The sequence below is a fragment of the Harpia harpyja genome, chromosome 10 (assembly GCF_026419915.1).
Source record: "Harpia harpyja isolate bHarHar1 chromosome 10, bHarHar1 primary haplotype, whole genome shotgun sequence".
Classification (NCBI taxonomy): domain Eukaryota; kingdom Metazoa; phylum Chordata; class Aves; order Accipitriformes; family Accipitridae; genus Harpia; species Harpia harpyja.
The window spans coordinates 25,304,176-25,331,874 of NC_068949.1; the positions used below are offsets into that span (position 1 = coordinate 25,304,176).

Here is a 27,699-nt window from a genome sequence, read left to right on the forward strand (position 1 = left end):
TGATGCACCATTCCTTATTGAGATCTGGAACAGGAAGGGATATTGGGAAAACAGAAGCACAGCTTGAACAAATCATACTTTCATCCAAACAGACAGGAGCCCAGGTCCCCAAGGCTGACTGTTTCTATCACCTTCTGGGAGGACAGTCAGATATAAAACCTAAAGTATGAATTTTTTCCTGCAGCCTAACATAAGGTTTTTAACCTTTTAAGGTAAACAACAAATTCTCTATTGATAATTTCTTGGAAGCTCAGGGATGAGTCCTTCGGGTTCAAATGGATGACACCAGAAGACTGAACAGCAACTACTTACAAGGCCAGTATTGTTTGCAGCAATGGAAGTAATGGAGAATTGTAGTGACCTTGTTGTTTACATATGGTCTGAGGAGAAGAGCTCACTGCACTGTGTCAAACAAAACATCTCTGTGCTGCTGTGGTACCCCAGGCATGGGGATGTGCTGCACTTATTGACCCCAACCACTTTGGAGTCAGCTCGGGCATTCAGGTTCAAGGCAGAAGTTGAAGGAAAGCCTGTTATGTCCTTGGTGCAGTCCCATCTTAGCATCTTACAGATTGGTACTATCTTCCCTGCAAGAGAGATACCATCCAATAGGTCCCGACAAATGTCTACAATTTTCTCATCAGATGGGCACCTTGCCAGCAAAACGGGCTCATTCAAGAAAACCAGGCAATAAGCCACAACACTAGGAGACTGCATTACCCCATCTGGATGCCTGTGGCAGGCAGCATTTCCTGACCACAGAACATTACATTAATAAATCAACACTAATATACCGTTTATTAATTTAAGAATAAAAAAATAATCAGCAGTTTCCATTCAGAAAGGCTCCCATCTGCCCAGCAATGAGGATGCTCTCCCCTCAAGCCTCCCTTCAGCCCACCCCACAGCAACTGATGGGGTCATCCACGCTAGCACAACTGTCGTGGTTTAACCCCAGCCAGCAACTAAACACCACGCAGCCGCTCACTCACTCCCCCCCCCCCGCAGTGGGATGGGGGAGAAAATCGGGAAAAGAAGCAAAACCCGTGGGTTGAGATAAGAACGGTTTAATAGAACAGAAAAGAAGAAACTAATAATGATAATGATAACACCAATAAAATGACAACAGTAATAATGAAAGGATTGGAATGTACAAATGATGCGCAGTGCAATTGCTCACCACCCGCCAACCGACACCCAGCCAGTCCCCCCGAGCGGCGATATCCCAGCCCCCACTTCCCTGTTCCTATACCAGATGGGACGTCCCAAGGTATGGAATACCCCGTTGGCCAGTTCGGGTCAGGTGCCCTGGCTGTGTCCTGTGCCAACTTCTTGTGCCCCTCCAGCTTTCTCGCTGGCTGGGCATGAGAAGCTGAAAAATCCTTGACATTAGTCTAAACACTACTGAGCAACAACTGAAAACATCAGTGTTATCAACATTCTTCACATACTGAACTCAAAACATAGCACTGTACCAGCTACTAGGAAGACAGTTAACTCTATCCCAGCTGAAACCAGGACAACAACCCACCTCCCCTTCCCCCCAGGTCACACGCTGTGCTGTCCTGTGTTTTGGCAAATCCACCCTCCGCTCTGAAGAGAAGAAGTGCTGTCTGGGCTGCCTCGCAGGTGCCGCAGTGCCAGCTCTGGTGCCTCAGGGCAAGGCTCTTTCCCTGCTCCACCTCAACAGCCTACACCACCCAGGTGTGCCTCTGTGCACTGCTGGGGAAACTGTAGGCGGAACCAAGAAGATTAAACATCCTTCTCAGATGACTTCTTCCCCCTTAAAAAACATTCTTAAGCATGGAGAGATGGGAAAGAGATCTCCCGCTTTGCCCAGCTAAAATAGTGCTGTTCTCTTCTTCCACTTCCTGACAGGAACAATGCGGTTTTTAACCTCAGTTTGAATGCTTAAATATGTTTTATCCAAAAATTACTCCAAACTCTTGCAAAATAGAAAGGCAAGCAAAGCCAGACCCATCCAATCTTTTCTTCTTCTCTCCAGAAGTCACAGTTACGAGATCCCTCTTAAGCAGAGCCTTTGCTTGCCTGTGGCTGGCCACTGCCTTGGGACCCTGTGGTCAGCCTTCTGGGTTTCAGGCCACATCTGCACTGGGATGCTGGGAGAATTAAGCAACACTATATAAAGTCAGCTTTCTCTGGAATGGGAGCCTTCAGGGGTTAAACATGATTTATGTGCATTGGCATCATATCTGGAATAGATTTTTGTTAGTTTTCCCAGGAACAGAGCTAGTAGTTGGAGTCAACTATTCCTATGTACACCCGCGTGTGAGCTGAGCAGAGCACTAAAGTATCTACACCCCACCACGCTGCCAGTTAGCACAGCTCCCGCCATGTGTGCACTGCATCTGAGGACACAGAGCAGCCACACAAGGAGGGACAGCAAGGTGGCATTAGTGCAGTCCCCGGCGACTCCCTGCACACAGGTCTCCCTGCAGCTCAGGAGATGGAAAAAGGCTGGCACGCAGGCAGCAGAAGGCCTGCACCAGTCCGGGGCATTTTTTACATTGCCCCTCTTACCTTTTCCTTGCTGAACTTTTATCTTGATTTTTGTGCAATAAAATCACATTAATTAAACTGTGAATGAATTGAAAGGCCCTAAGTCAATATTTGCATTTGGAAAAGACTGGTTAGAACAGCTTAGGAATTGATTCCGCTTTATTAGAGCACCTGTTCACCCAGGGAAAATTTTAGCAGCAATCAATACATAATTACATCTTTATTGATGTTTTACAATTGTTTTGTTTCCCAGCAATTACGGTGATAGGATCGGGTTCCCTCAGTTTTTCCTCCTTCCCAGCTTTACTACTGATCTCCTGTGAGCCTATTGGCAACTCACCTTACATCTCCCAAGCTGTCATTAATAAATTAGGATGACAATCACCCTGAAACAGCTCTAATCCTAACCCACTGTACTAAGCACAGGCCGACGAGGAAAGCCAACCTCTGACCTGAATAGCCTGATAATAACAACGACCAGGGCTCCCAGATGATACAAGCACAAAAGTTTTGGTGAAATCAACAGACAGCTCTGAACTAAAATATCTTTGAAGAGCTGAGCTTTCATTAGGCTTTCCTAGTCCAATTTTAAGTCCCTCAAAGCGGGGATTACGTCTCACTTGCTGCCTGTCCGACCTCAGGAAACGCAAATGTCGTGGGTACAACCGTATAAGTCATTCACGCTCCCTGCTTCGGCAGTTACAAATTGTCATTTGGCCTTTCCAAAATAATGCCCCAAACACAGGGGGAACAGCTCATATTTTCATCTAAACCTCATCACACAGATCTGGTCAGAGGAGAGAATTTCTGCAGAGCCTCTTAGCCATACCAGAGCCAAGGAGCTGCAGGGTGAGAGACCCCAAACTGGACTCACGCAGGGGACCCTGGCAGCCAAAGCGCCCCTTCTTTACAGATGTTAAAACAGCTGGGAGGGAAAGCATGCGCTGTTTCACGGGGAGCAAACCTCGCCCCCCCCATGCCTGCTCTGCATCTCTCCCGCTGTGGTCCCGCCCTGTGACCGAGGCCTTGGGCACTACCCGGGGGGGTGACCGGGGTGCTCGCTCACCCGCGCTCTCCAGCCGGCAGGTCTCGGGGTCCCGCGTGGGTCCGTGAGCGTCCCGCCGCGGTCCCGCCAGCCGGGCTGCGCACGGGCTGTCCCCCACAAGATGGTGGTGTAAGCACGGTTTTCTCCGTCGCAGGCATCCCATCCCCGGTCCTGGCATGCCTCTCGCTGGAAATTAGCGCCTGAACCTGCTCTTCAGAAAAACCGGGGGGGAAGGCTGATCGTCAGTGCCAATGAGAACAAGTGGCTCTCCGAAAAACCAAGCGGGTCCTCTGGCCAGCAGAAGGGACGTGTGATTCCCTGTCCTTTGATGCCTGGAGCTGGCCCACATCCCCCCAAATCTGAATGAAGAATCTCCCATTGATGCTCAGTCTAGAGCCATGCCTCCAACTCATTTTAGTCCAGGTGAGAAATTGGGATATCACTGGAAACACAAGCACTTAAAGGATCAGAGATTGAAACCTCCTCCTCTTCGTGTTCATCTGAGGGATGCAGAGCCCCTGACCCCACGTCTGGGTCCTGGACTCCCTAAGACTATTTGAGCTCATCACTTTTACTGCACCAGTTCCTGCTTATTTCAGCAGGGCAAGGGAGGAACCACCCCTCTGCCAGAAAATTCACCCACTTTGATCAGAGAAGCTACTTCTCAGAACACAATGACTTTTGGTAATTACACATTTAAATTAGTTGCTTTAAGCATGGAGAATCATTGGTCAAGGCAGACCCAAGCTTCTCAAAGCATTTCATCTTGTTCTCTGTATCACTGTCCAAATTTGGGGCCTCACTTAGCAAGCGGTAGGTGCAGTCATGGACATGGTGGGGAACTTCCAAGGGAGGCCACCGACTTCTGAGAAGTTACTGTGAAACCAGGAGCAGAAACGGGTCTGCTCCCAAGAGCAGGATATCCTATATTCACCAAAACCAAATCATCTGCCCCAGTTTTGATTTCCCCACAGCCTGACATTGATGTCACACCCTGAACTTGTCAGTCTACCCCTGCAGACACTCACACAAGCAAGAAGGAAGTCAGGCACACAGCTTTCAACTTTCACATGCTTACAGCCAGTTTAGCTCTGCCATTCCCTGCTCCTTGGGGAGCTGCCACTGAAGTTATGCAGATAAGGCTGCTAAACCAGCCCCCTAGGACTGAATTCTCCATTCTGACCCATGCCCTAAAGCCTCATTAATATCTGGGACTCCTTCCAGACCCACCCTGCTACCACCAAACAAATGGTCAATGCTGTACCAGCTTGTCCTAGTGAAGTTAGCAAGGCTTCAGGACAGCCAAGCTTTGTAGGGTTGCTCAGACTTGTGAAACACCTACAGAGGGTTTAAAAAAAAGCCTTCAATTTCACATCCAAGTGCCATCCTTCACAGTGTGTTAAAAAAGAAGGGAAATTGCACAGAACAAAATGGAAACAAAAAAGAAACATTCCCACTTGTGTTTGAAAAAGTGTTGGGGAAGTGAATAGTTTTTAATGTGTAATGAACATCCACATCCTTCAGAAACCTTTGGAAATCTTGACCATTAATTTGATCTTCCTTTTCCTCCCCACTTGGATCAATGGAAAGATTTTCTGCATGTACATTTTCAGACCCTTGTTCACTGTTAATTTTTTCTCCGGATCCATTTCAACATCTTCCTCCTAGATTTCGTCAGTCACTGCCACAGAGATTCAGCAAGGCTGTCTTGTAATCGCCACTGGTGTCATCCTGACAGGTGAAAAAATAATAAATAAATAAATAAATAAAAAGGTGAATGCGGAAGTTCCTCTGCACACTCCAAGTGCTGACTTTGTCAGTCCATGGAATATGCTCACACAGGAAAAGGACTTTGGAAAGAGCAAGCCAGACTTCAGCAGAGTTACTGCCAGCTGACACATCATCAAAAGTGAACAGAGAAATGAGGCTTGTAGCTGCCACCTGAAATAACATTTATCAAGTCCAATTCTTTTCTTTGGAATCTAGGTGAGCAACTGATCAGGACTCCATCCCACAGAGTAGCACAAAGTCAACATGAATGAGAGCAATCAAGCCTGTTGTGTTCAGATTTTGTGTCCCTGGGTATTTGTGTAACATCTCTCCCCTACAGGAAGAGAAAGGGCAGTATAGTTAACCCTGACACATGACATTTTTTAAAAAGCCACAAATATGACCATTTAGGTCAAGAGAAGCACTACAGAGAATATCACTAGATAAAAAATTTGCTTACTTTGAATATTTTGTGACGACAGGTGTAAAGCCAGTTCTACTTCTCAGAAGGAATGAATATTCCATAAAGACCCTTGAAGACTGATCATTAATCAACATGACAGACACTGACAGTGTCAATTAGAAGAAATGGCCTTCGTTACAGAACCAGACTTCCCATGGGGACTGCTAAGGATAGGGTTTCTGTGCCATTTGCACTAGGGGAGAGGAATGTCCCAGAGTCCTTAGGACAAATGGTAAAACCCAACATTTCAGCCCTAATAGGGGAGGGTCATTCACTCAGAGCTGAGACTCAAACCTCAAAAGCTACAATAAGCTTTGACAAGGTTCAGTATCTAAACCTATCTCACCACAGTATAGACCAGGCCTTCATCTGGGTTTAAGTCAGCTAAAAACCCCCCAAAACAACAACAGCAGCAGCAACAAAACCCCGCCAAACCCACAAAGAACAAAACCACCACCAAGAAAAAGAAAAGAAAACAAAAAACCCCAGCACTGTTTTGACTTATATGGCACTGGCTTGAGGTAGTTAAGGACAGCAGAGACAGATGAGAAAAGGTGTGGGAAAGGTATAATAGGGAGGATTAAATGAATCTAGATTTATCTAGGAGAACATGAGGTGCACAGACACAGAGTCTGGTCCATGAAAAACCTGGAGCAGTCTCTCTTTGGGTTTGGCTTTGCCCAAGTCACATGCAGAGCATACAGTCTGACTCACCTTTCAGGCATGTATGTCTCTCAAGGAGATGACTGTTAGCAGGCCTAATGAAGGAGAGCTATGATCTTAGCAGAAATGACATTTTTACCAAAAACAACCACGGAAGCATTCCGCAGTGTTGGACAGGTTAGGAATGTATGTGACGGCTAAGAACCACCATATCAAATCTTGCTTACCAAAATCATACTGGAGAGAGACTTTCCTGCAATACGCTTGAATTCAGCCTTTATAAGATTTAAGTCAACTTCACGTCGAGAAACGATCACCCTTATAAGAGTCCCATCATGGGTGCCAGCTCCCTGGAATAACAGATATATCAGTCTGTGATGTTAGCAGGCATTCAAGGGATAAGCTGTTGCAAACTGGTCCAGGACAGGAGGAGTCAGCTTTCAAACATTGCTTGGCACATGTTCTGCAGCACATCTGCTTCTCTTTCTGGAGGCCCACCCCGCCCCCCCCCAAGGGCCACTCTTAATACCACAAGCCCACCATGGAAGTGTACTATAAGTCATGGCACATGTTGAATGCAAAAGCAAACATGCTACAGAGTTGGAAGTGGGCACTGAATACATGTTGTCCTTCTGCAGCATCACCCATGCAACACTTGGCTTCAATCAATATTGTTTAATCACTCACAGGAAAATTAAGATCACATTGGTAACAAAAATAATCAGTCATCTCAGCTTTCCACAAAGTTGGGAGAGCTGACATCTTTTACTTATCAGTTAAGATTTACAGGGGCACAGTCTGCAGATGCCTTATGTGTCCCCATTTGGAACTCTTTCATTTTATGCTGCCATTGAATTGCTTCCTAAAAAAAAAATATTGTGGTCCAGTCTATTAAGTTAACACTATGGGCAAAACTCCACCATGATCAACCTCCTAGAAAAGCCTCTTCCAGAAGTTTTGTACATGTTCCAGAAGGTGGGACTGGGCTCCTTGCAGACTCTTAAGTCAGAAAAGCCAGACTCCCTTGGTATTTCAAGCTTAAAGGGTTCTTTTCTTCCCAAGATGTTTGGATTTCACCAAAACCTTGGCTCTTCTAATTTGAATTGGTGGAAGTCAGGTTACAAATTAAGTCCATTATGAAAACAAGTATGTTACAATGAAGAGTCTTACCTTTAAAGCATGGTACAGCCTCTCTGCAAAGTAGCAATGGACGTTCCTGGTGCATTTCACTAGGCATACAAAAAGGTTCAGGAAGAATCAATGGTAATTCCAGTCCAGGGCAGCAGGTAACAGAGATTCAACATGCTTTCCACTAGTTCAGTGTGCCCCTGGGATCTGAGTTTATCTTACCGAAGAAGTACCCTTTCCTTCCTACCAGATACCTTTATAAAGTAGATCCATCCCATAACAGTCAACTGCTGCAGGAGAAAAGGCAGCAGATTCAGACAAAAGAAAGGGAAATGTAGCCACTCTTACCAATAGCCAGCATGGCATCCTCAAGTGAACCGTGGGTTTCACTCTTGATAGAGTCTTCTATGCTCTTACCAGCCAGTTTCTGGTATTCTTCAAACACTGTTTGAAACACAAAGAACTTCAGTTTTTTACTAAGCAACTGCTCAGGCATTTTGTGCCCAATATTTACAGGTATTGCTTGTGTGGTGATATGAAAACACAGATCCTGCTAAAGCAATGGCCCCATTTGCACCAACTTCAGGAGGCATTAGTCAAGCCCAGAAATCAGCTACAAAAATAGATGGCAACGTTCACAAAAAGCCAATCCATCCATGGGTCTTAATTCCCTGCCTTCATTTGAAAATGCAAGTTCAGTCACCTCATATTCATTTAGAAATCTGGCCCTTCATCACTGTCTTTAACCACAGAAATTAAGCAGACAACAGAAGGTTAGGCACAACTCTGTCATTCGGTCTTTGTTGATTTCACTAGCTTCAGAAGCCAAAATAAAATCAAATTAAATCTAGGACTATACTGCTCATGGCCCTTGGACTTTTAAATGATGACAAAAGTTTGGGAAAACTTACTATTTCAACCACAATTTTAAAAATACAACTCAGAAAAGATGAGCAAAACACAGGTGCAGATTCCAAGGTATTTGAACTCCCACATTAACAAAAGCTCAGCAATGGAGTTGTTGTTCACCTTATACACTCTGGATACTCCAAGGTACAGAATTACAGATCTCAGTTTTGATCCCTAGCTTTCAGACAAGGAAAGAAGGAAAACTGCTATGTAAGGCAATGGACATCTTAATGAAGTTTGCTCAGCATTCAAGATCAGATACCTAACATTAACACTCAGATGCTTCGGGGAAAGGCAATACCACAGAATAGGCAGATGGATACAACCTTCTCAACTTAGGCCTACTCTCCACGTATAAAAAAAAGAAAAATAGCTGCAACAATTACACTCAAGTTTTAAAGATAAACAGTGACAGAGGAAATTACTTTCTTGGTGATACAGTAGATCCCAAAGTAGGTTGCATCGTGACAACAACTGGTTGAAATTCAGTTCTTAAAGGCAGACACAGCCAAAGACTAGAGACCACCTTTTTTTGTTGTTTTCTAAGTGATGCTGGGAGAATAAATTTGAAACACAAGGGGGAGCTGGCCTCCAGGGCCTAGAAAACAGTTTCAGAAGACCTCAGCTTGAAAAAACACTCAGGCATACCTAATTTGTCACCAGCTAAATTTATCAGTTTAGGTCCAGCTGATTTACACAGCACTTGATATGCTTAGATTCAGCCGACATAACAAAATCTGTTAGTCAGAGCCTTGGACTGCCTCAAAATTCATGAGATGACAAGGCCAGGTCTCTGCTGCACAGGGCAGTGGGGAGCTGAGGGCTCCCTTAGCTGGAGCTGCATTAGTGTCTTCCATCCCAGCAGCCTCTGATGCTCTCAGAAGAACCTGGGGCAGAAATGCAAGGTGCACCCTGTGATTCTCCAGCACTGAATAACCAGCTACATTTTCAGTGATGTTTTTCCTAGAGGAACCCACATCCAAGGGGTCATGGGCCTGTCCACTGCATGCTCCTACCTAGTTAGAAAGGGACTCACTCTCTCTCCTTGGGTTCATAAAAACAGCTATACTATCCAGCCATCATAAGAACAGCTATACTATCCAGCCATCACCACTGTATAAGGACTCCTAGATAAGCCACTTGATTTTCAGCAGCACTGTCTTTGTAAGTTTTCATGAAAGCTGCTGGCAGCTTTTGGTCACTGAGTGACCAAGGATTAGGAGACAGACTCAGATACTTATTTCTGACCACCCATCTCCTATCTATAGCCCTGCCTCTTCTTGGCTGAAGTGCTTTCTCATTTCAGAGGCTTGGGAGTATGGGCTCTGCTCCATACCTTTCAGCAAGTGTGTGGCACTCCTTGTGCACAAGATGGTGATGAACTGCATCTCATCAGTGCCCTGTATCTTCTCCCCAGCAGCATAAAGAGTCTGTAATTTAACACACAATTGTTAGAGAGATGTTCTGTGTGTGCAGCTGGTAAAGGAACAGAGTTTGGCTTAAGGCACTGCTAGGGTAAAGGGGTTTGAAGTAACCTAAAATACTGCACGAGCTAGACTGTTGTCCTAGAATGGCTGACTATGAAAAACCTTGACTATGTCTTCTAGTCAAATTGGAGCAGCCACTATCTCCACCCTTTCCATCCCTCCTGCAGCAGCTGAAGCAGCCAACAATACTCTTGAGGTCTCTTCCCTATTCTTTGCTGTCCCGCTCCACCATACCCTCATATTTTCACTTATCAAAAGCAGCTGAGCCCAAGCCCAGCTCTCATCACTCTTTGGAACAGCAAGACTCAGCAATGCAGGCTAAATTGAAGAACCCCAAGTTGCTTCTGCTTGAAGACCACCCCTCCACAAGCTATCGTGCCTCCAACCCTCTGCTGACCAGGACTTTGCTGCCCACTGAAGCACTCTGAAGCTCAAGACAAGTGCGAGGTAGGCATATCACTTATCACAGGCATTTGACAGTACCTCTGCATCCTGAAGAGCCAGTGCTGTGTCCACATAGAGAGTGGCATTGTCCCTCTCACCCTATGAGAAGAAAAAGAAAGGTAACCATTTTGTCTCATGAAGATTCTTCCATATATAAGGATTACAGTGTACATTCTGGGCAAAGATCATTATCCTTCTCAGCTATCCATTTCTGCAGAGTACTCAAGCAGTAATGTTTCAGACAGCACAAGTGCTAACTCCTTCATTGAAAGGCACTGAAATCAGTCATATAAAGTGGAGTGAAAAAATCGCTAAGTTATTCTGCTGCTAGGCAGGAAAATTCAGAAAACATGACAGGATAAATGCATCCAAATGCACTCAGCATTGAGGGCACAGATCCTGGAAGAGCAGTGAATCATAGTTGAGGGGCATTGTTTTCTAAGACCCTTGTAGAGTGCAACGGCTTTACGCATATGTAAAAGTGAGGTGTCTCCCTGCAGCAGAGCTAAGTTCCCAGCTCTCTCACTGCTGCTAAGGGAGGGAGGGTTCCCTGCTTCAGTCACACTGAAGCTGAAACACAGATCCAAGTAACATGTTTGTCTCTGCAGTTTATCTGGTGATCATGACTGTATTGCCTCTTCTATTGCATGTCTGCTCCGAAAAGGAAGAGAAAAATGCAAAGATCTTTATACCCTCATTTCTCTTCTGTAGCTTTACCTGAAGAAGGCAAACCAGAATCTGTTCAAAGTAGCCACTTGTTTCCGATTTTATGTCTTCTTCCAGATCAGAACCGTATTCTACCCAAGGGAAAGAGAAGGACAAGGGAAGGATTTGTTATTTGGGTTATACAGTCAGGATATTACCAGTCACCCAGGGACACACAATAGCCTGACACTAGTCAAGAAGGTCGCTAGGGAAATAAACAGGGCTGAGATCAGCTCACACCCTCAGTGATACCCAGGTCAGCATTCGCATCCGACTGAGTCACTAGCTCCACTGATGTCCAAGGCATAAACATACAGCTAATGTTGCAGACATAGTTTAAGGGACCAAAAAGATATCAAATATTTTCAAATACATATTTGATAAATTCCAATCTAGAGTGTATTTAATGGGGAGAAAAAGCCAAGCACATAGCTATAGTTTTGTTTGCGTTCTGACAATAGCCAGTGTGGCCAAACTGAACCAAATTTGTGATTTGCTGACCTCTTCCTGTAGCTGGATGGAGACCTAGAAAGGGATTTTCAAATTTTCTCAGCATAGCTATGTTCTGTTTGCCAGGCTGAAAGCAGAGTTAGGTTACACCTTCTTGCTTTTAAGAACTCCATTTTCCTGCTGACAGTGCTAGTTGGTAACACCATTCCTGCTGTGCAATCAGGCAGTCACACATTGCTCTGACCACACAAATCAGAGCCCCAGGCACTTTACCTTCTTTGTAGGCCTTGATTATCTCTTTGATCTGTGCTTTCGTCCGGGATGCCAGGATCTCTATGATAACACCTTCACTTGTTCCCACACCCTTTAATAGAAAACATAGTGGAGAAATAAAGGTGGAGAAAGGCATCTAGTCATGGAGTATAATTTATTGCTAGAGAAGTATGGTCAAGCGAGGAGTCTGATGGCAGTAAAGTGTTAGGCTATGTGCTGAGCTGTGAGAAACTGTCATGATGAAAGCACATTTGGGTTGAACACGGTTTCTTTTACTGAGGTGCCTCATTTGTAAAGGATGATTTTACGTAACCCTGCACTTCTGGAATGCATTTCTGGATTTGGCTCTTTGGTGACAGACAGTGTTAGAGGGATGCAGGGAGACCAATGCTTGTCTAGTCAGTCCATCTTTGTACCATTTTAATAGACTTCTCTGCATCTGAAACTTGAAAAGATACTCTATCAATAGGTAGGATCCCAGCCAAACTCAGCCTGGCCCATGCACCACCACTTCTTGATTTCTTAAAGGTTTCACATCTCAGATGAGGTGTCAGGGCAGTAGCTTTGTGTCCTTGAGCTCCATTCAGGAGAGGCACTGCAGAAAGCAGCAAAGAGGTGTTTAACTGAAGACTGTAATCTGTGGATGTTCATTCCTTGCCAAAGCCGAATTTAGTTTTGCTGTTGCCTTCCCCAGGCTCTATGAGACACATATTTGCAGAAACTCTCATACAGTCCTAAATATTAAAGCAGCATTTTCCCCCAGAATATGCATTAATAGTACAATTGGCTATTTCTCAAAGGCTACTGCTAATAACAAACTTAATCATGTAACAGTCCAGTTATTACCACTTGCATTAATAAGCACAGTTACAGGAAATTAGCACTGTATCTGTGCTACTACTACTTAAGTATCAGCATGCAATTCACTTACCTTCATGGCATCATAGAGCTCCTTGGCATCATACTTGAATGGGGAGTACATGAGAGCTACAATGAGCCTCTCAAAGTTGCCACTCAGTTCAGACTTCAGGCTTTCAATCAGATCCTGTTAAACATGCATCACACAGTTACATAAAAAGCCTCACAGGATGTTTTTAATGCCCAGTGCTGTTTCCATCTCCACGGCTTACAACAATGAAGCTGAATGACAGTATTGCATTGATAGTTTATTAGAAAAGGTTCTGGGACTGAAAAAGGCACCTAAATCCAAAAGGGGATTTGTCTAGGTCCTTCCACATTCCCTGTTGTCCCAGTACTCAAGCTTCTCCCAGGTACTAATTAATTCTGCAGCAGAGTAGGGAAGGTTAAAATCTTCCTCCACCCTGCTTTACTGTGTGAGCAGAACCAGGCAGCTGAAGGCCTTGAATTGAGCAAGGGATGTAGCTTCAGACCGAGCTGATTCCCAAAGCCTGCATATAAACATGCACCCAGGACTTTTGCAGAATCAGGCATGCGGTCTGTCTGAAGACAGATTTCAAACTTTCCTTTTACTATAACGCAGGTTTTTTTAGGTTATGACTCACCCTGTTTTAGTGGGATGCAAGCACTCTATTCATTGTCCCATACTTGCCCTCCCCACCATTTGCTTCCCTTTCCAAGGCCCTTGCATGGCAGTCCCCTTTCCAGCAAGGGTTGTTGGAGTCTCCAGAGTAGGACTGGTGGCAGAGTTTTCTGGTGGAAAAGTTTTCCCAATAAAAGTAAGATTTTTATCAAAGACAGAAAGATAGCCACAGGAAAACATGGTTGTCAATAACCGCAGTTTGTTTTCATTTTCAGAATTTCCAAATGTAATTAAATAAGTCTTTAAATTGAAATTTCTTTGGCATTTAAAAGGGCCCCAAACCAATATTTTACTCAAAATGCCACTCTGAAAGATTCAGTTTTTGTTACAGCTTTGAAAACAATATGAAGTTACATTTTAAGTTAAAATAGATTTTTAAAAAATATTTCTGGTCAAAAGGCATTTTACAAAAAAAAAAAAAATTTACAATCTTTGGGGGAAAACCAGTTTTTTCTGACCAAAAATTAATTTCACACATTCACCCCAGGCCTAATAAATATTAATCTACTTGTTTGCAAAAGACCTGCATATTGTTTGCATCATGCTTGCAGGATGAACTGTACACCCATTTACTACATCCTGCATGCAGTGAAACAGTGACTGATTATGACTTTGTTTTGGAAGAACCTTTCCAAACTGTCCTTTGAAGGATTTGGCAATCTGTTGACGCTGCATATTGCTCCTCTTGGTTAGGACATCAATTATAGCTTGTTCATCAGTCCCTGTGGAGAGCAACAATAAGCCATAAACACAGTGCATAGAATAAGTTGAGACTAGCCCAAAATCCCAATTCAAATATTCAGACAACCTTCCATGGTTCATTGCCTTCATGTAGAAGTTTAAGTATGTACTGAGGAAACTTTAATTTTTTATTTTCTACATTAAAAAAAAGTGATATATCTGGCTGCAACTTTCTTAAGGAATGCCTTTCAACTTGGCAGTTATAAGCAGAACATAGAATTACATGTGGTTGGAGTCAACTCACCAAGCCCTTTCATGGCCTTGTACAGAGTTTGAGCATCAGGTGCGGGGTCAAAGTTTAAAACACCTGTCATGGACCTGCCCTCTGCTTCACTCTGAAAGAAGAAAAATACAGGACTTTTCACCACTGCTTTTCATTAGCTGAAGAAAAAGTATTTTGAAACAACATTAAGATTATTCATTGCCTACACATGGGGAAGGCACAGAAAAGTGGGGGGATTGGTTCAAAGTCTCTCAGCAGAGCAGAGCTCCAAAGAGAACACAAGTTTCCTGCCTCCACCTGCCTGTACCAGCCTTTGGCTCCTGGCAGAAACATGAAGTGCAAAGCATGACTGACACTGCTGCAACAGTCACTAGCTGCAGGCAGTCTGGCAGAAAAAGCTGAGTAGGCTAGACTTTCCTATTCACCCCTTAAATACAATGCATCACAGCATGTATGCTATCGTATCATGCTGCATTTCCCAGAGGTTTGGTGCAGGGTAGTTTTTACACGTAGTTTTTCGATTCCATGGAATAGTCATACTCTCACATACCATTTTTCTAAGCAGCAGCTTTATTCTGCTGCTGTGCTTCTGCACAGCAGGTTTCAAGAAGGACACATTTCCACTGGAAGGATTTGGGCCAAGAGACTACTTTGAAGAAAGAAATCCATCTGGAGGAGTGCAGGTTTGACGTTCTCCTCTGAACCAAGGGCCAACTACACAGGAATCCTCCAGACAGACCCCTAAGGCACTGCCAGTGCGAGAGTCCCAGGGCAGAAAGACACACTGAAACTTATTCCAGTCACCACAAGGTAGTAGGGCCATCAATCAGAACCCAGGTTTAAGAGCTTCAATTTAACAAAAGCTGTTAGTCAAGGGATTGGCTTGAATATGTTGACACATCTCTAACAATAAGGTCCTATCAACAGGGGATCACAAGAGTGGTTAGGCATAAAGAGTTGTCACCACTTCATTCCAATAATGGACACAATTTTCTCTTTCTTCGCAGCAGAGAGATTTAAGTTGCCCCAGGAAATGACTATATTCTTATAAATTTACTTGCAGGGATAGGTTAATATTGAACTAATGAAATCAGTATGACCTGATGGATTTTTCAAAGGGGATGGCTTTCACAGTCAGAGAAAAAGCACCTTCAAATCACAGCTTACAGACCAGAAGGAATCACTATGGTTGTCTTGTCTGACTTGCATAACATGGACCACCAAGTGCCACCTACCAGCCTCCTGCTATGATGCAAATCCCTTCTGTTCTTATTTCTTGTGTGAAAGAGGGGTCTACCCCTCTTCTCTTAGAGTCCTTCCAGGTCATCCAAGTTGTCCTCAGGGTGGCTGTGGGTAAACCAGCTCAGGTGTCCTTGTTGAGTGCTTTACCAGTAGATATAGCTGGCACACCTTTGCAGGCCAGCCCCTTTGCCAGCCAAGCTCTGGGAGCAGTGATAAGCAACCGTAAGGCAATGATGTTCATCAATCAGCAAGATCTGGAGAAGTTTGCTCTACAGCCAGCACAGAGACAGACTCCTGTGCTACCACACCTTGCTCCCAGCAGAAAGAGCAGCTGTGAAGCAGATGGTGTTAACAGGAAACTTCTCAATAGATGCAGCTTTGAATCCCAATGATTACTGAGCAGCAAGTTTAAGGCTGTGGTGAAGCTGTCACTGCAGAAAGAGCAGTAACAGACTAAAGCATTGCCACCCCCAACAGTTTGTCATCAGCCTGGAACAGTTTGGCTTAGTTGGCAGGACCATTGCAAGTGTTCCTTTTCTGGTCCTCTGTGAAGTCAGCCAGCACCATCACAACTGCCCTGGAAAGCAGGTTACACTCATCCATCTGATTTTGCTCTGAAAAAGATGGACAATGCTCTCTAGCTGCATGCAAGGGCAGTCAGAGTGAAAGAGGGAGCGCAAAGCTGAGCTTTCATTTGGAGGCAGGGGAAACAAATTAAACTATGGCCTTTTTTGGTACTAATTCCAATAAACATTTACAGCCCATCCTGGCTCAAGTAGCACACTCATGACTCACTCATACACCTCACTCTCTGTGTATGTAATTGTTCCAGCACAGGTACAATCACAACAGGTTTCCAGAGAAACCCTGTTCAGTTTGGGGTTGTTTCTCAGATGAATTGATTCTACAATTACCTAACTGAAACTACTCAAGGCATCTTTGTAACTCACATGAAGATGAGTAATTGGCATGAAAGCAACGGAATCAGCATACCTTACAGCTGATGCTCTGAGACATTTTACCTATAAATGAAGGTGAGGGGGATTAAAAGTTTTCCTACCAAAATATTTTCAATAAACTACTGTTTAGGTTTGAAAAGCTGGAATTTGGGGACAGGTGGGGTTACTGGGTTTTTTTTCAGTGGAAAGTTTCTGAGAAAGTTTCACAATTTTTCATTCTTTTTGCTTTTAAACTCTATTTTTAATGAAGGGTTTAGAAAACCAAAACAATCTTTTACCATCCTTCCTTTGCCCTCTCATCTCCTACTCATGCCCTCACCCCCTACAACTCCAACAGGTAAAAGATTGCTGGAGCTTTCAAGAGCTTTTCTCCTTTTCTCACAGTAAGTTTTCAGATGATTTCCACCTTGTGGGGTAGTGGGGAACAGATCAGCAGAAAGGGAAAAATTAAAGTGAGAGCTACTCCAAGCTTTGGAAAAAAAAATCCATTTTACTATACTAAACATCCAAAAGGAAATAAGGAGGCAAAGGGAAATCAGCAGAAAGGAAGATTACAATTTTAACCTTTCTGGGGAAAAAAAAAAGATCATGATATATTTTGATATCAGGAAAGTTTCCTATCTGAAGCTTACTGAAGGAAAGTAGGAATTAGCTTGGTATTCGCCACCCCACAAGGCATTTTAGTTAGGTTTTGCTTTGTTTTTTTCTCTAGTTCCCACCCCTCAGTTGCAAAATTGTAACTGAGAACCTGAAAAATGGTCAAGTCCGTGCAAAGTGGTTTCTCACTCCTTGATGACGTATTGCACCTGAGGTAATACAATACACTACAAGGCAGCTCTCTCCTATGCTTCCTAGGTACCTCTGCTGGCATGTGGCAGCAGAGGCCCCTTGTCCCCTGCTCAACCACCCATGCCAGGACCACCAGTGCCCCAGGTAGGAGACGAGCAACAGCCCTTGAGCCTCAGTGCAGGCTCACCCCTTGCACAGGCTGCTGAAACAACAAGAAGTGGGGGGACTCTGGGACAAATCTTTCCACAAACAAGACAAAAGCAGTGCAGAGGAAGCCTGTGCACTACTGGCAGTGGTGCTGGGCAGGGGACAGGGCTGGGAAAGAAGTCTTCTCTACCAGTACTGCTCCATCACATGTCTCCAGCAGGTCTCTTCTAGGCTTTGGCTTATAGTTATCTGGAGATAAAGTCTGGCCTTCCACAGAGGCTAATGGGAGAGCTGCCGTGGATGGCAGCAGAGCTGTGTTCATCACCAGAGCTGCCTGCTGCCTGGCCTCAGCCGTACCCCGGAGGCTGCCTCAGCGCACCCCATGAGCATCCCCCCCATCCTGCCACATTCCTCCCAAAGCCACAAGAGTTTAAAAGAGAACATACACAGCATTTCTGGTTTCTAGCAGACAGACAGACTGCTCAAGTCCACATTGTCATTGCAATATTAAAAAGACACTGTGGCTTGACCACATCTCCCTCTGTGACCACAGCCTGTCAGCGCAACTGGGGACCAAAATGGGGACAGGTCTGTGCCCTGAACTCACTGCCACAAGAGAAGGGAATGGACAAGGAGCCACAGCTTGCAGACCTCAGCTGTGTAACTTTGCTGTTGCCCGGTATCATCTCCCCATGTACACAGGCACACAAACAGCCCCCTACACCACTCTCAAATGAAGGACCAGAGAGAGTCTGCTCTTCTTCTTAAAGCCAGCAATCATGTTAACAACCTTCCTCAATCAAGGTTTTGAAGTGCTGAATGCTACTTTATAGTCAGAAAACCAGTAAATAGGTCTCATTGATTTTTAAAGGGAAACATCTCATTCCCACACAGTGCCTGATGCAACTCATCAGTTACCTTATTATGGTGCCAAAAAAATCAGGGTGTCTTGCTTCAATATTTCCTCTACTTACCCAGGCCTTCCACCATGCCATTGCAGTCTCAGTAGTGATACCTGGGTCTGTTGGAGAAGAAAACCACACATATCACACCTCATGGTCAGAGATTTGAAGGGGGTAGAGGGAGAAGAGGAAGAAACAAAAGTTCTTTTCAATAAACTTACCACAAGAAAACCTGAATAACTGTACTCCTCAGGAAGCTTATTCCCTCTGGAAGCTGCAGAATGTAACTGGCCTCTGTGCTGGGAACACTAGGTATAAACCATCCTTATCTACAGATTCCACGGGGCAACGCCCTCAGACATGGCTCAACCTGTTTTTCACATATGATCTCACAGCGAGAGATCAAGTTGCTTAATAAACAAGGCTTCCCTTGTGAGAAGCCCTACATTCAACCGTGTTGACTAAAGCTCATTGTAATATTTCCAGTGCTTCTCCCCATACACACCCTTCCCTGTTAACATTGTGGCCTCTGGCACAGATACAACACGCAAATTACAACCAGGTAATTTCTCAGCATAAAACTCCACTGAGACTCGATGAGTTCTGCTATAACGAATAAGCCACTCACTCACTATTACGGACTCTTTCTAGCTCTACCAATCTGGAACACAGCAAAACAGGACTTGAGAAACTTGACAAACCCTCCTCTACCTCCCTTCCTACAAAAAAGCATATTTCAAAAAAACCAAACCAAACCAAAGCCAAAAACTCAAAACACACCACAAACACAGCCACACCCCACACCATACACATCGTACACTTTACAGTAAAGCTCAATAAAGCAGCAGACTGTACAGAGACTTGGGAGGTTCCCCTATCCCATACCTAGTCTTACATGGCATGTGTCAAGAAGCATCTCTAGGCTAACATAGGACCAGCACGTTTAAGGCTAATAACTTTCAGTAATGACAACCCCAGCTAAGTTGTCATAGGGCTTGCACTAGCTGCTGTGACATGTTAAGGCTTAGGAGTAGTGTGTGAAATGTTATTTTTTTTTTTCCCTTTTTGTGTTTGTTTTAAAAAGAGCTCAACAGCTCGTAATGCCTTAATTTGGAGAAATGTTTCTGTGAAATCAGCTGAAATATGTTATGGTCATAGCAATATTTTCCTGTCTAGACTTTTGTCAGAATCCACCCGTGCCAGCATTTATTTATTTATTTTAAGTGGGAAGCTGCCCTGATGGAAATGGTCCCACCAACTATATCTTAACACTTGCTATATAGGAGCTTTGTCCCCTCTCACATTTACAGACCCTCATGGGATGCTGGGTAAACACTAAACTATGGGCCTCTCTTATTTCCTTCCCACACACTGCTATTTCACTTAACCCAGTGGGGTCCCCGATGGCCTGGGAAGCTGCCCTGGCTATTCCCAAGAGAACGAGCTGTGCCAGCTGCTCCTGCCTCAAACACATCCATCATGGCTAGGGCAAGTTGTGAAGGAGGAGGCATTGCCCTTGACATGATAAGCATGCTGCTAGGGTCTGCTCTGGCTTGGCTTCTAGCCATGTTTGAGAGGCAGGTTCATCAACAGCACACAGCAATGAGAGCTCATGAGTGGGCCTTCATTCCTCCTCCTCCTGGGGGTAAGGCGGATTCACAAGCAGGGTGGATTTGCTTTTGCTGGATCCCAAGGCTGTGTGTGGCTGGCTACATATGCCTTTTCCCTGTGTTAGGATTTAATTGGGTCAGCTTGCCATGGAGGTCAGCTTTCTTGAGGACTCCAAGGACAAAGAAGCCCTTCTAGACAGAAAATGGCAGAGTTACAGCGAACAGCTGTAGGTCACAGAGGGGAGCAGAGACCAAACCAGACAGAAAATAGTAAAAAGCCCAAGTGGTCATTCTTGCCAGCAGGAACTAGAAAGGCTGTGCACGGACACAACAGGGGATTTTAATGCAGAGAAACACTGACCAGAATTTAAGAAATCAATATGGATGGTCTAGGAAAAGTCTGGAGAACCTGAACCCTGCAGCAAGGCTCAGAGCAGCGCTGCACAGCTGTAATACAGACCAGAGCAGTCAGCACTTGCAGGGCAGTGGAGCAGGAGGCAGACACTACAGTCCAATATCCCTTTTCATTGCACAGATGCTGTTGAACTGAGCAGGTTTAAAAAATGAAGAGACTCATCTTTACTACACTTCTCGTCCCTCCCTTAGCACACATGCTACGTATGTGAGTAAGCTTATCCCTGGTTCCTTCACTTTCATACTGTGTACCAGAGACACACACACATCTTTTACGCCATCAGAAAGCTATGCAAGTCACAACCTCACATACAGCTCAGTGATTACCCTCAGGAACATGTAAAACTTCAGAAAAGGGACAGAAGATGATGCACGGGTTCTCCCAAGACTCACTGTCTCACTCCCCCCACCTCGAGGCCATTTTTGCATCTCAGGTAATACTCCTTTTTGGAAAGCGAACTCCAAACGCACTAACAAGACTGTCAACAGAAACACTGCCCAACATCATATTAAGGTGGTTAGAACGGGACTCGGACAACAATCCTGTTTGCTTGTACTGTAGGGTACTCTACTGTGGTACCCCCACAAAATACAGTCATGTCTCAGCAATATGCAGGAGGAATACCTGGGTAGTGGCTCAATTGTGCTGTGGATACAGATACCTGTAGAGTGTCTGCACAGTAAATCTTTCTCCAGCCTCATCCACAGGCCTCCTCTAGGCTTTCAGGGAGTCCCTGCTCCTGCTGATACACCCAGCACAGCCAGTGGCCAGCAACAGTGGGCAGAAACCTCCAGCATAAGAGGAACATGCACCATGATCAGGTTTGGTTTGTGCATTTTTAAGCCATTTGGTCCAAATCAATTTACAGCTAGACAATATGAAGATGCTACCTATGTACTTAGCTTTTCTTGACCAAGCCCTTGGGACTTTCCAAGCTTGAATCAGTGACATTGTATCAGGGCAGCTCCATATTCAATTAGCATAAGGAAAGTTATAAAAAGTCACAAGCAGGGTTTTGCTCAACCTTTTTTGAATGCCCGAAATATTTAAGGCATGACAAAAAGGTGCTGATAGCCTTAGAATTACTGGCATTACTTCAAGAAGATTTTACCACCCATTAAGCTCTGGCTGTTCTGTTTTAGGTTGAATGACAGCAGTCTAAAGGATGCTCTAATTTAGACTGAGGATGACTAAAGTCTTCTAGGGTGCAGAGGCAACCCCCTTTTCCCCAATCCCACCTGTAGGTTTGTAAAATCTGGCCCTGTGCCTGGAAAGTTTCAGGCCTGGAGCTGACTGCTTCAGAACATGAACACTTATGGAAACCAGGTTCTCAACTGCTCAGCAATTTCACTTACTCCATGGCTTTCACCTCTAATAGAACTTTTTCAAGCCTAACAAGAACAGTACAGCCCATTGGGAATTTCACCCCAAAGTTTGTATTTGTTTGGTTTTTTCAGCCAGGAACTTGGAAATCAAGTGGAATCATTGTGGAAACAACAGACCAAACACAGATACTTTTGTGCACATCAATAATCTGGTAATTGTATGACATAACTACTTAAATCTGAGGAAATTAGAGCATACTCCTCAGACCAAACAGGAGAGAGGTATTCTGCTACAAGGCTAAGAAATAGCTAACTTTCTCCAACCCAGTCTGTAAGCAATATCATGTAGAACTATAGCTCTGATGAGGACCCAATTCAGCAAACTGCAGGATTCTTTTTTTATGCAGAAAAGAAATCACCAAACTCATGCGGTACTATGTTTTTCAGGTCTGGACCTTACGCCCTTACTTACAAGCCTTTTAGCTCAACACCCATTATTAACACCTTGCCCTACCTTCCAGCGACTCACAGCAGTCTCCTGCCACAGCAGCTGCTATGTTTGCAGACAGGATTGCACTCTCTCACTATGCAAACTGCACTAGTTTCATCCTACAGATTTTAAGCCACTATGTAAACAAGTCCAGAGACCAGGCACTACCTTCTGCTTCTTCTACTGCTGCTGCCGTTACTCCCCCCCCCCCCCTTTTTTTTTCCTCTCCTTCCTGTTTATCACTACTTAAATGTATATGAGCAGCTGAATGCCCTCACAGTTAAGAGCAAATGCCCTTACATCTACTAATCAGCTCACCATGACCTGAAATCAGATCATTATATGAGAGAGCTGTGTAAATTTGCTAGCAAGCCAATCCAAACAAAAAGTTATTGTCTGTTTATGAAAGAGGTGTGAGCTGGGGAAAACGAGCAGATGGGGAAGGCAGCAGTTTTGAGCAAGGAGAGCATCTGTAATGCAAAAATAGAGTTGCTAAAGCCTAAAAAAATTGTACTCCCCTACCTGGCAGCTCGCTGCTCATCTTGCCCTTTCCTCTTGTGCCTTTGAACCATCTTCCACAGTGAAAATGACCCCAAAATAGGATTACTTCCATTTGAAAATCCCTAGCACAGCTTAATTTTCCAAGTTTCCTTTATAACCGCAAGCAGCTTTGTGCCAAGTATCATAAGAGAAAATTCACATCTCTATGCTGGGGGGGGTGGTGTTCAATCACAGAAGCAGCAATAGAGTAAAAACTCAGGGCTGACTCCCCTCAGCACCTTCGTAGCTCAGGAGGACGAGCCCCGGGGTCAGCAGGGACAGCCAGTGCTGCAGGGGACTCTGCGCAGAGGTTTTGCAGAGGTTAGCGAAGGGTGTGTTGACTTCGCCTTTCCAGAGCACCTTTGCTGCACAGGGCCCCTCTGCTGCCGGTGGTAGAGCCAGGGTGAGGCACTAACACAAACACAGCAGAGCACGTCCCCTTGGCTTGCTCTGCCTCTGCTCTGCTTCTGACTCCAGCTGAGCATTTTTCTGCTCATTCCTTTCTTTCCTGCCAAGGAATTCCTCCCAGTCGCCCTAACAACCGTTCCCCACACAAAGCAGGGAATTGCTGCTTTTGTTTAACCCCAAAGGCCAACAAAGAAAGCACCCTCTGAATCAAAAATGGGCAAAGGCAGCTCACTTGGGTCTGATGGGGACATGACGGATGCCAGGAGTTCACATGCCAGCAGTGGGTGGCAGGCAGCATTCGGGAAGCCTTTGGATCCTTGTTTGTGAAATATTTTGTGCATGTCCCCACCTACCTCTATGAGGTTTGGTTTTTGCGTAGTCCTTGACAGAATAAGTACAGGTGCCTGTACACAATTAAAGACAGTCCTGCTGCTTGAAATGACCCTGTGATGGAGACAGACTGGTACAGAGCAGCCTAAAGGAGGAGAGAAAAAGTCCCTGGATGTGTCTGAAGGCCAGCTGTTTGTATCAAGGCAGCAACATACCCTTCACCGCTTGCATTGACTGGCGTGTCGGACAGCCTTTCTTGGTAAGATACGCTTTTCTCCAGCTTTTACACACTTATTAGTAGTGATGGAGACATAAATTACTTTTACTAAGGGTAGAAAAATAGCAGGCTTGTTACACTGCTAGCATGGTGTACAATGTAGGTGTCCAGTCTTCTTGATCAGCCCAGGTATCTACCGATGTCATTATATGGCCAAGAGCCACAATCACACAATACCTAGCTTGGAGAGGAGAGGGAAGCCTTTGGTTAGGGACAGGAGACGATTATAACTCTTCAGAAATCCTGCTGTTCTGGTGAGGGCGGGGGTAGGCTGGACACAGCTGGCACCAGGGGCCACCACCTGATGCCATTCTCTGTAGCCCCTGCTGACTTGCTTCACTCCACAGCCGGAACTGAGCCAGCAGCCCCCGTCACAGGCTCACCTTGATGCTCATCATGAAGTACTGCCCCAAAAGTAGCAGCTGCATCTGGATGACTGGAGATCCACACAGAGTTCAAGCACTGTGGAGTGATCTGTGCTGAAGGAGGTTAAGGTTAAAAACCAAGAGAACATGGTGTCGCTTCTGATTTTCTGGTAAAATTAGAGGTAATACTAGTGCTTCAGGGAACATCCAGCTTTGGCATTGGCTCCTTGTCTGCTTATATATCTCATTTTGATTGCATTTAGTGTTCTTTTTCATGTCCTTCTCTACAGCTAGATTTGTCTTGAGCTTTGAAGTGGCCATATTCCAGCCTACAGCTGGCTACACTGAAGACAGCATCCTTGAGCACGCTCCATGAGATGCAACTAGTTTGGCTAAGCTTGGAATGATGGCTTTTAATTGCTCAGTGGCACAGTCTGAGAACACAGCATAGTAGTACTGTGTCTGGGTGCTAGTACCAAGGGCCTAAAACACTTCAGATCATGTCCTTGTTGAGTTTGAAGAAGTAGGGAGCCAAAGAGCAATCGCTGGTTTAAAGAGCTCACAGACTATTAGGGCATGATGTTATCATGACATTGTCATCAAAAGAAACAGGTATAGGACTGATACACTAGGAAGAACTTTTCCATCAGGTGCAGATGTTTCTCTGTCTTCCTCTGTCACCTGTAAAACCAGTGGAAAGGCTCCCAATTATTTCAGTGAGCACTGAGCCAGACACATGGCCTTTTGGTTGACTTTGTTTCCCCTCCCACCCCTGCAGAACTGCAGTGACACTACTGGAGTCAGTGTGGCCATGCCAGTTACACAAGTAACGCTGCAGTTGGTATCCAGACCTCTATTTGTGTACATTCAGATGTCTTGGTAGACACAGCAAAGGCATTTGTGTCTCAAAATCTTGACAAAGGAAAACAGAGGCAAAGAGACATGAAATATTGCTTTCCTCTCTTGGGGACATGGCATTCAGTCTCTACTCAAGTACCTATGATCTTCATCATCTAAGCAGACCGCTGGGGACACTTTATATGAGCACTCGCTTGCGCTCAGGGGCAGGAGCAAGGCTTTGATAAATGGGTCTGCCTGTGACAATTTGTCATTCAAGGTATAGACAGGTCGCTGAGCCAGATCTCACAACAATGTGGACACTTACACATTCTCCTCCTCACCCGGATGCCAGCTTCTAGGACTCATTGAAGAATTCACAGCTATGGGGAATGTGTGAGGGGGAATTGTTTGGTTTTGTATTTTATTGTGTGCTTACACAATAGCTGTTGCTTTCTAAGAGAAACCAACATATTTCACAAATTGTTTTTGTAGTAACAAGAACAGAAAACAGGGCAAATAATCTTGTAACAGAGAAGACTTTTGCATTAAAGGCACTAAAAATAGCAATAGTGCTGCTAAAACAGCCAGCTCTCCTTAAGCTGAGGGCTCTGGTCTAGTCGTGTTAGTTGAAAATCTTCCAAGTGTTCAGGTTTTTTCTTGGAGACCTCTGCCAGATATGGGTGGGTGATCTAAGACCAGCCCCTCTGTCACAGTGAGGTGATAAGAGTCCACTGGGTCAAACCAGGGAGGATGTATTGAGGGTCATGGAAAGAGCAAGAAATTAAAACAAGCTCTCCCAAGAGCCAGACTCACAGCGCCACAGTGTCTCACTTGCAGAATGGCACGAAGTATTCATTCATGCCTCAACAGACTACCTTGTGTCCCAAACTGTGGGTTATTTTCAGCACCAATTTTTGTCACAAAGGTTATAAATGAGGACTGAACATTTCAGACATGGAATCGTTGTCATCGGCTCAGTTAGGTGCAAGAACAGAAGAGGACTGATAGTCAGGGCTTGTTTGCCTGGAGGATTTTACTCAGCACATTTCAGAGATGATCTGTGTCTCTTTGATAGTGATACAGCAACCAGGTCACAGCTCACCAGTGAGTGTGCCTGTGTGAAGTGCAGTGTAGAAAACACAGCATGGGCTCATACACGCTGCCACTTACCAGCTCGGCTCTGCATGGAGGCTGCAAGGGCAGGGGTATGGCCAAGGAAGGAGTGGCTCTGAGGAAGGTGAAGGAAAGAGCCTGGAAAGAGAGACTGACCATGGAAGGAGCTGAGGCAGGACCGGTTGTGGCAGAGGTCTAGGAGTGCTCAAAGGAGGAAAGGTGACAGCCCCAAGGCCTATCCCAAGGTTCCTTTGTGGGTCAGTCTGCAGTGGAAACAGAGAGCACTGAGCAGTGGGATTACCAGGCTACAGTTATCTAGCTGTGGCTCTGCTATTGAATGGCCTAGAAATGCTGAACCCTTCCTGGTCCAAGAACTGAACCTTAGTGGGAGCTTTTAGCCATCAGACCTTTTTTAACTGCAGGGAGCTAGTCTGGTGCAAGATGCATAACAATAGATGCTGTTGGCTTGGGAGACAGTCGTCCTCTCCAATGCTGGACATTAAGGAAAGCATCACATTGCTGCATGATGTCTGGAGGATTGCTTTTGTTAGGTCAGCATGGCTGCTTCTGGTCCTAGGAGCTTTTGGGAATCTCAGCAGAGACTTAGGCAATTCCTATATGAACAGCAAATGGACTGCATTGCACCTCAAGTCAATGGTAACTGGGAAACAAATTAAAACTCTTATCCCAAGGGACTTCTACAATTCACATTTCCAATTTCTATTTCTATCAAAAGGCAGTTCTCTCTCCTGATGTGAGTGTGCGCACGTGTGTGTCTACATGAAGCAGTTCAATCACATAGATACGTATCTACATAAATTCCCTTCTAAGATTACAGGTGTGCAGCACTATGGACAAAAGCAACCTGATCTACCAGGGCGAGCACATATTTCCAGCAGCAAGCGGCTCCCTGCCTAGTAACTGTGCAAGCCCCAGCCGAGCACGTGGACCTCATGCTTGCGGTGGCTCAGACAGATGCTGGTCAGTGGTGAAGGTGAGGAGGATCAGAGAGAATGGCAGCGATGTGGCCTACAGGTTTTACAGCCAGGGAGCTGCTCCTTGGCAGGACAGACGAACAGAGGGTACCCGGACAGCACGTGCACTTTGTGGCCAGTAGAAGAAGCTGTTGCTAGAGCTGGAACTGCTGGGTTAAGCAGGGTTTCCACAGCAAAACCAGCTTGAAACAGATTTTTTTTGTTTTAAAGCAATGCCGATTTCCCACTCTGCTCTGGAGTGGGCTGCTCCGCTGTGGGAAATAGGCTGTCGAGCCCTGCCCTCCAGCAGCAGTCTGGCCAGGCCTGCCTCCCCGACCACCATGGCTGCCATCCTCCTCCTCAGCCCCAGAGAGCCCTGCACTGACCTTACCAGAGCACCGAGCGCTGTCAGGGGGCTGCAGCCCAAATGGCCGCCCTGGGGTGGTACCAGGTGCCATAATGGCCCCGCACCTGTGTGCAGTGGCCTCCCTTCCGCAGGTGACAGCCCTGCCAAGGAGCATCTCCTGGCTGGCTTCGATTTGGGTCTCACAGCACCCATGCTGGGAAAGGCTCTGTCAGCCTTCACTGGAT

The 27,699-nt window shown here is 45.2% G+C and overlaps 1 protein-coding gene across 1 annotated transcript; it reads right to left on the reverse strand.

Moving 5' to 3' along the window:
- Window positions 1–5,022: 5,022 nt before the first annotated feature.
- Window positions 5,023–18,857, reverse strand: ANXA8L1 (annexin A8 like 1). Its single transcript, XM_052799976.1, has 13 exons — window positions 18,643–18,857; window positions 18,494–18,540; window positions 14,404–14,494; window positions 14,046–14,140; window positions 12,789–12,902; window positions 11,858–11,948; window positions 11,147–11,226; window positions 10,469–10,528; window positions 9,835–9,928; window positions 7,938–8,033; window positions 7,632–7,690; window positions 6,689–6,811; window positions 5,023–5,296 (listed from the first exon to the last, which is right to left on the reverse strand). The coding sequence occupies exons 2-13, from the start codon at window positions 18,512–18,514 to the stop codon at window positions 5,240–5,242; spliced, it is 981 nt and encodes a 326-aa protein (XP_052655936.1). The 5' UTR covers window positions 18,515–18,540; window positions 18,643–18,857; the 3' UTR covers window positions 5,023–5,239.
- Between the last annotated feature and the right edge of the window lie 8,842 nt (window positions 18,858–27,699).

Bases quoted from the DNA above. Each gene is read 5' to 3' on its own strand.
- ANXA8L1 (XM_052799976.1), bottom strand. From the start codon at position 18,514: ATGGCATGGTGGAAGGCCTGG. The intron at 14,495-18,493 runs GTAAGTAGAGGA...TTCTTCTTTCAG, and splicing joins TGGCATGGTGGAAGGCCTGG to AGTGAAGCAGAGGGCAGGTC. The intron at 5,297-6,688 runs GTAAGCAAGATT...TTCACCTGTCAG, and splicing joins CTCTCTCCAGTATGATTTTG to GATGACACCAGTGGCGATTA.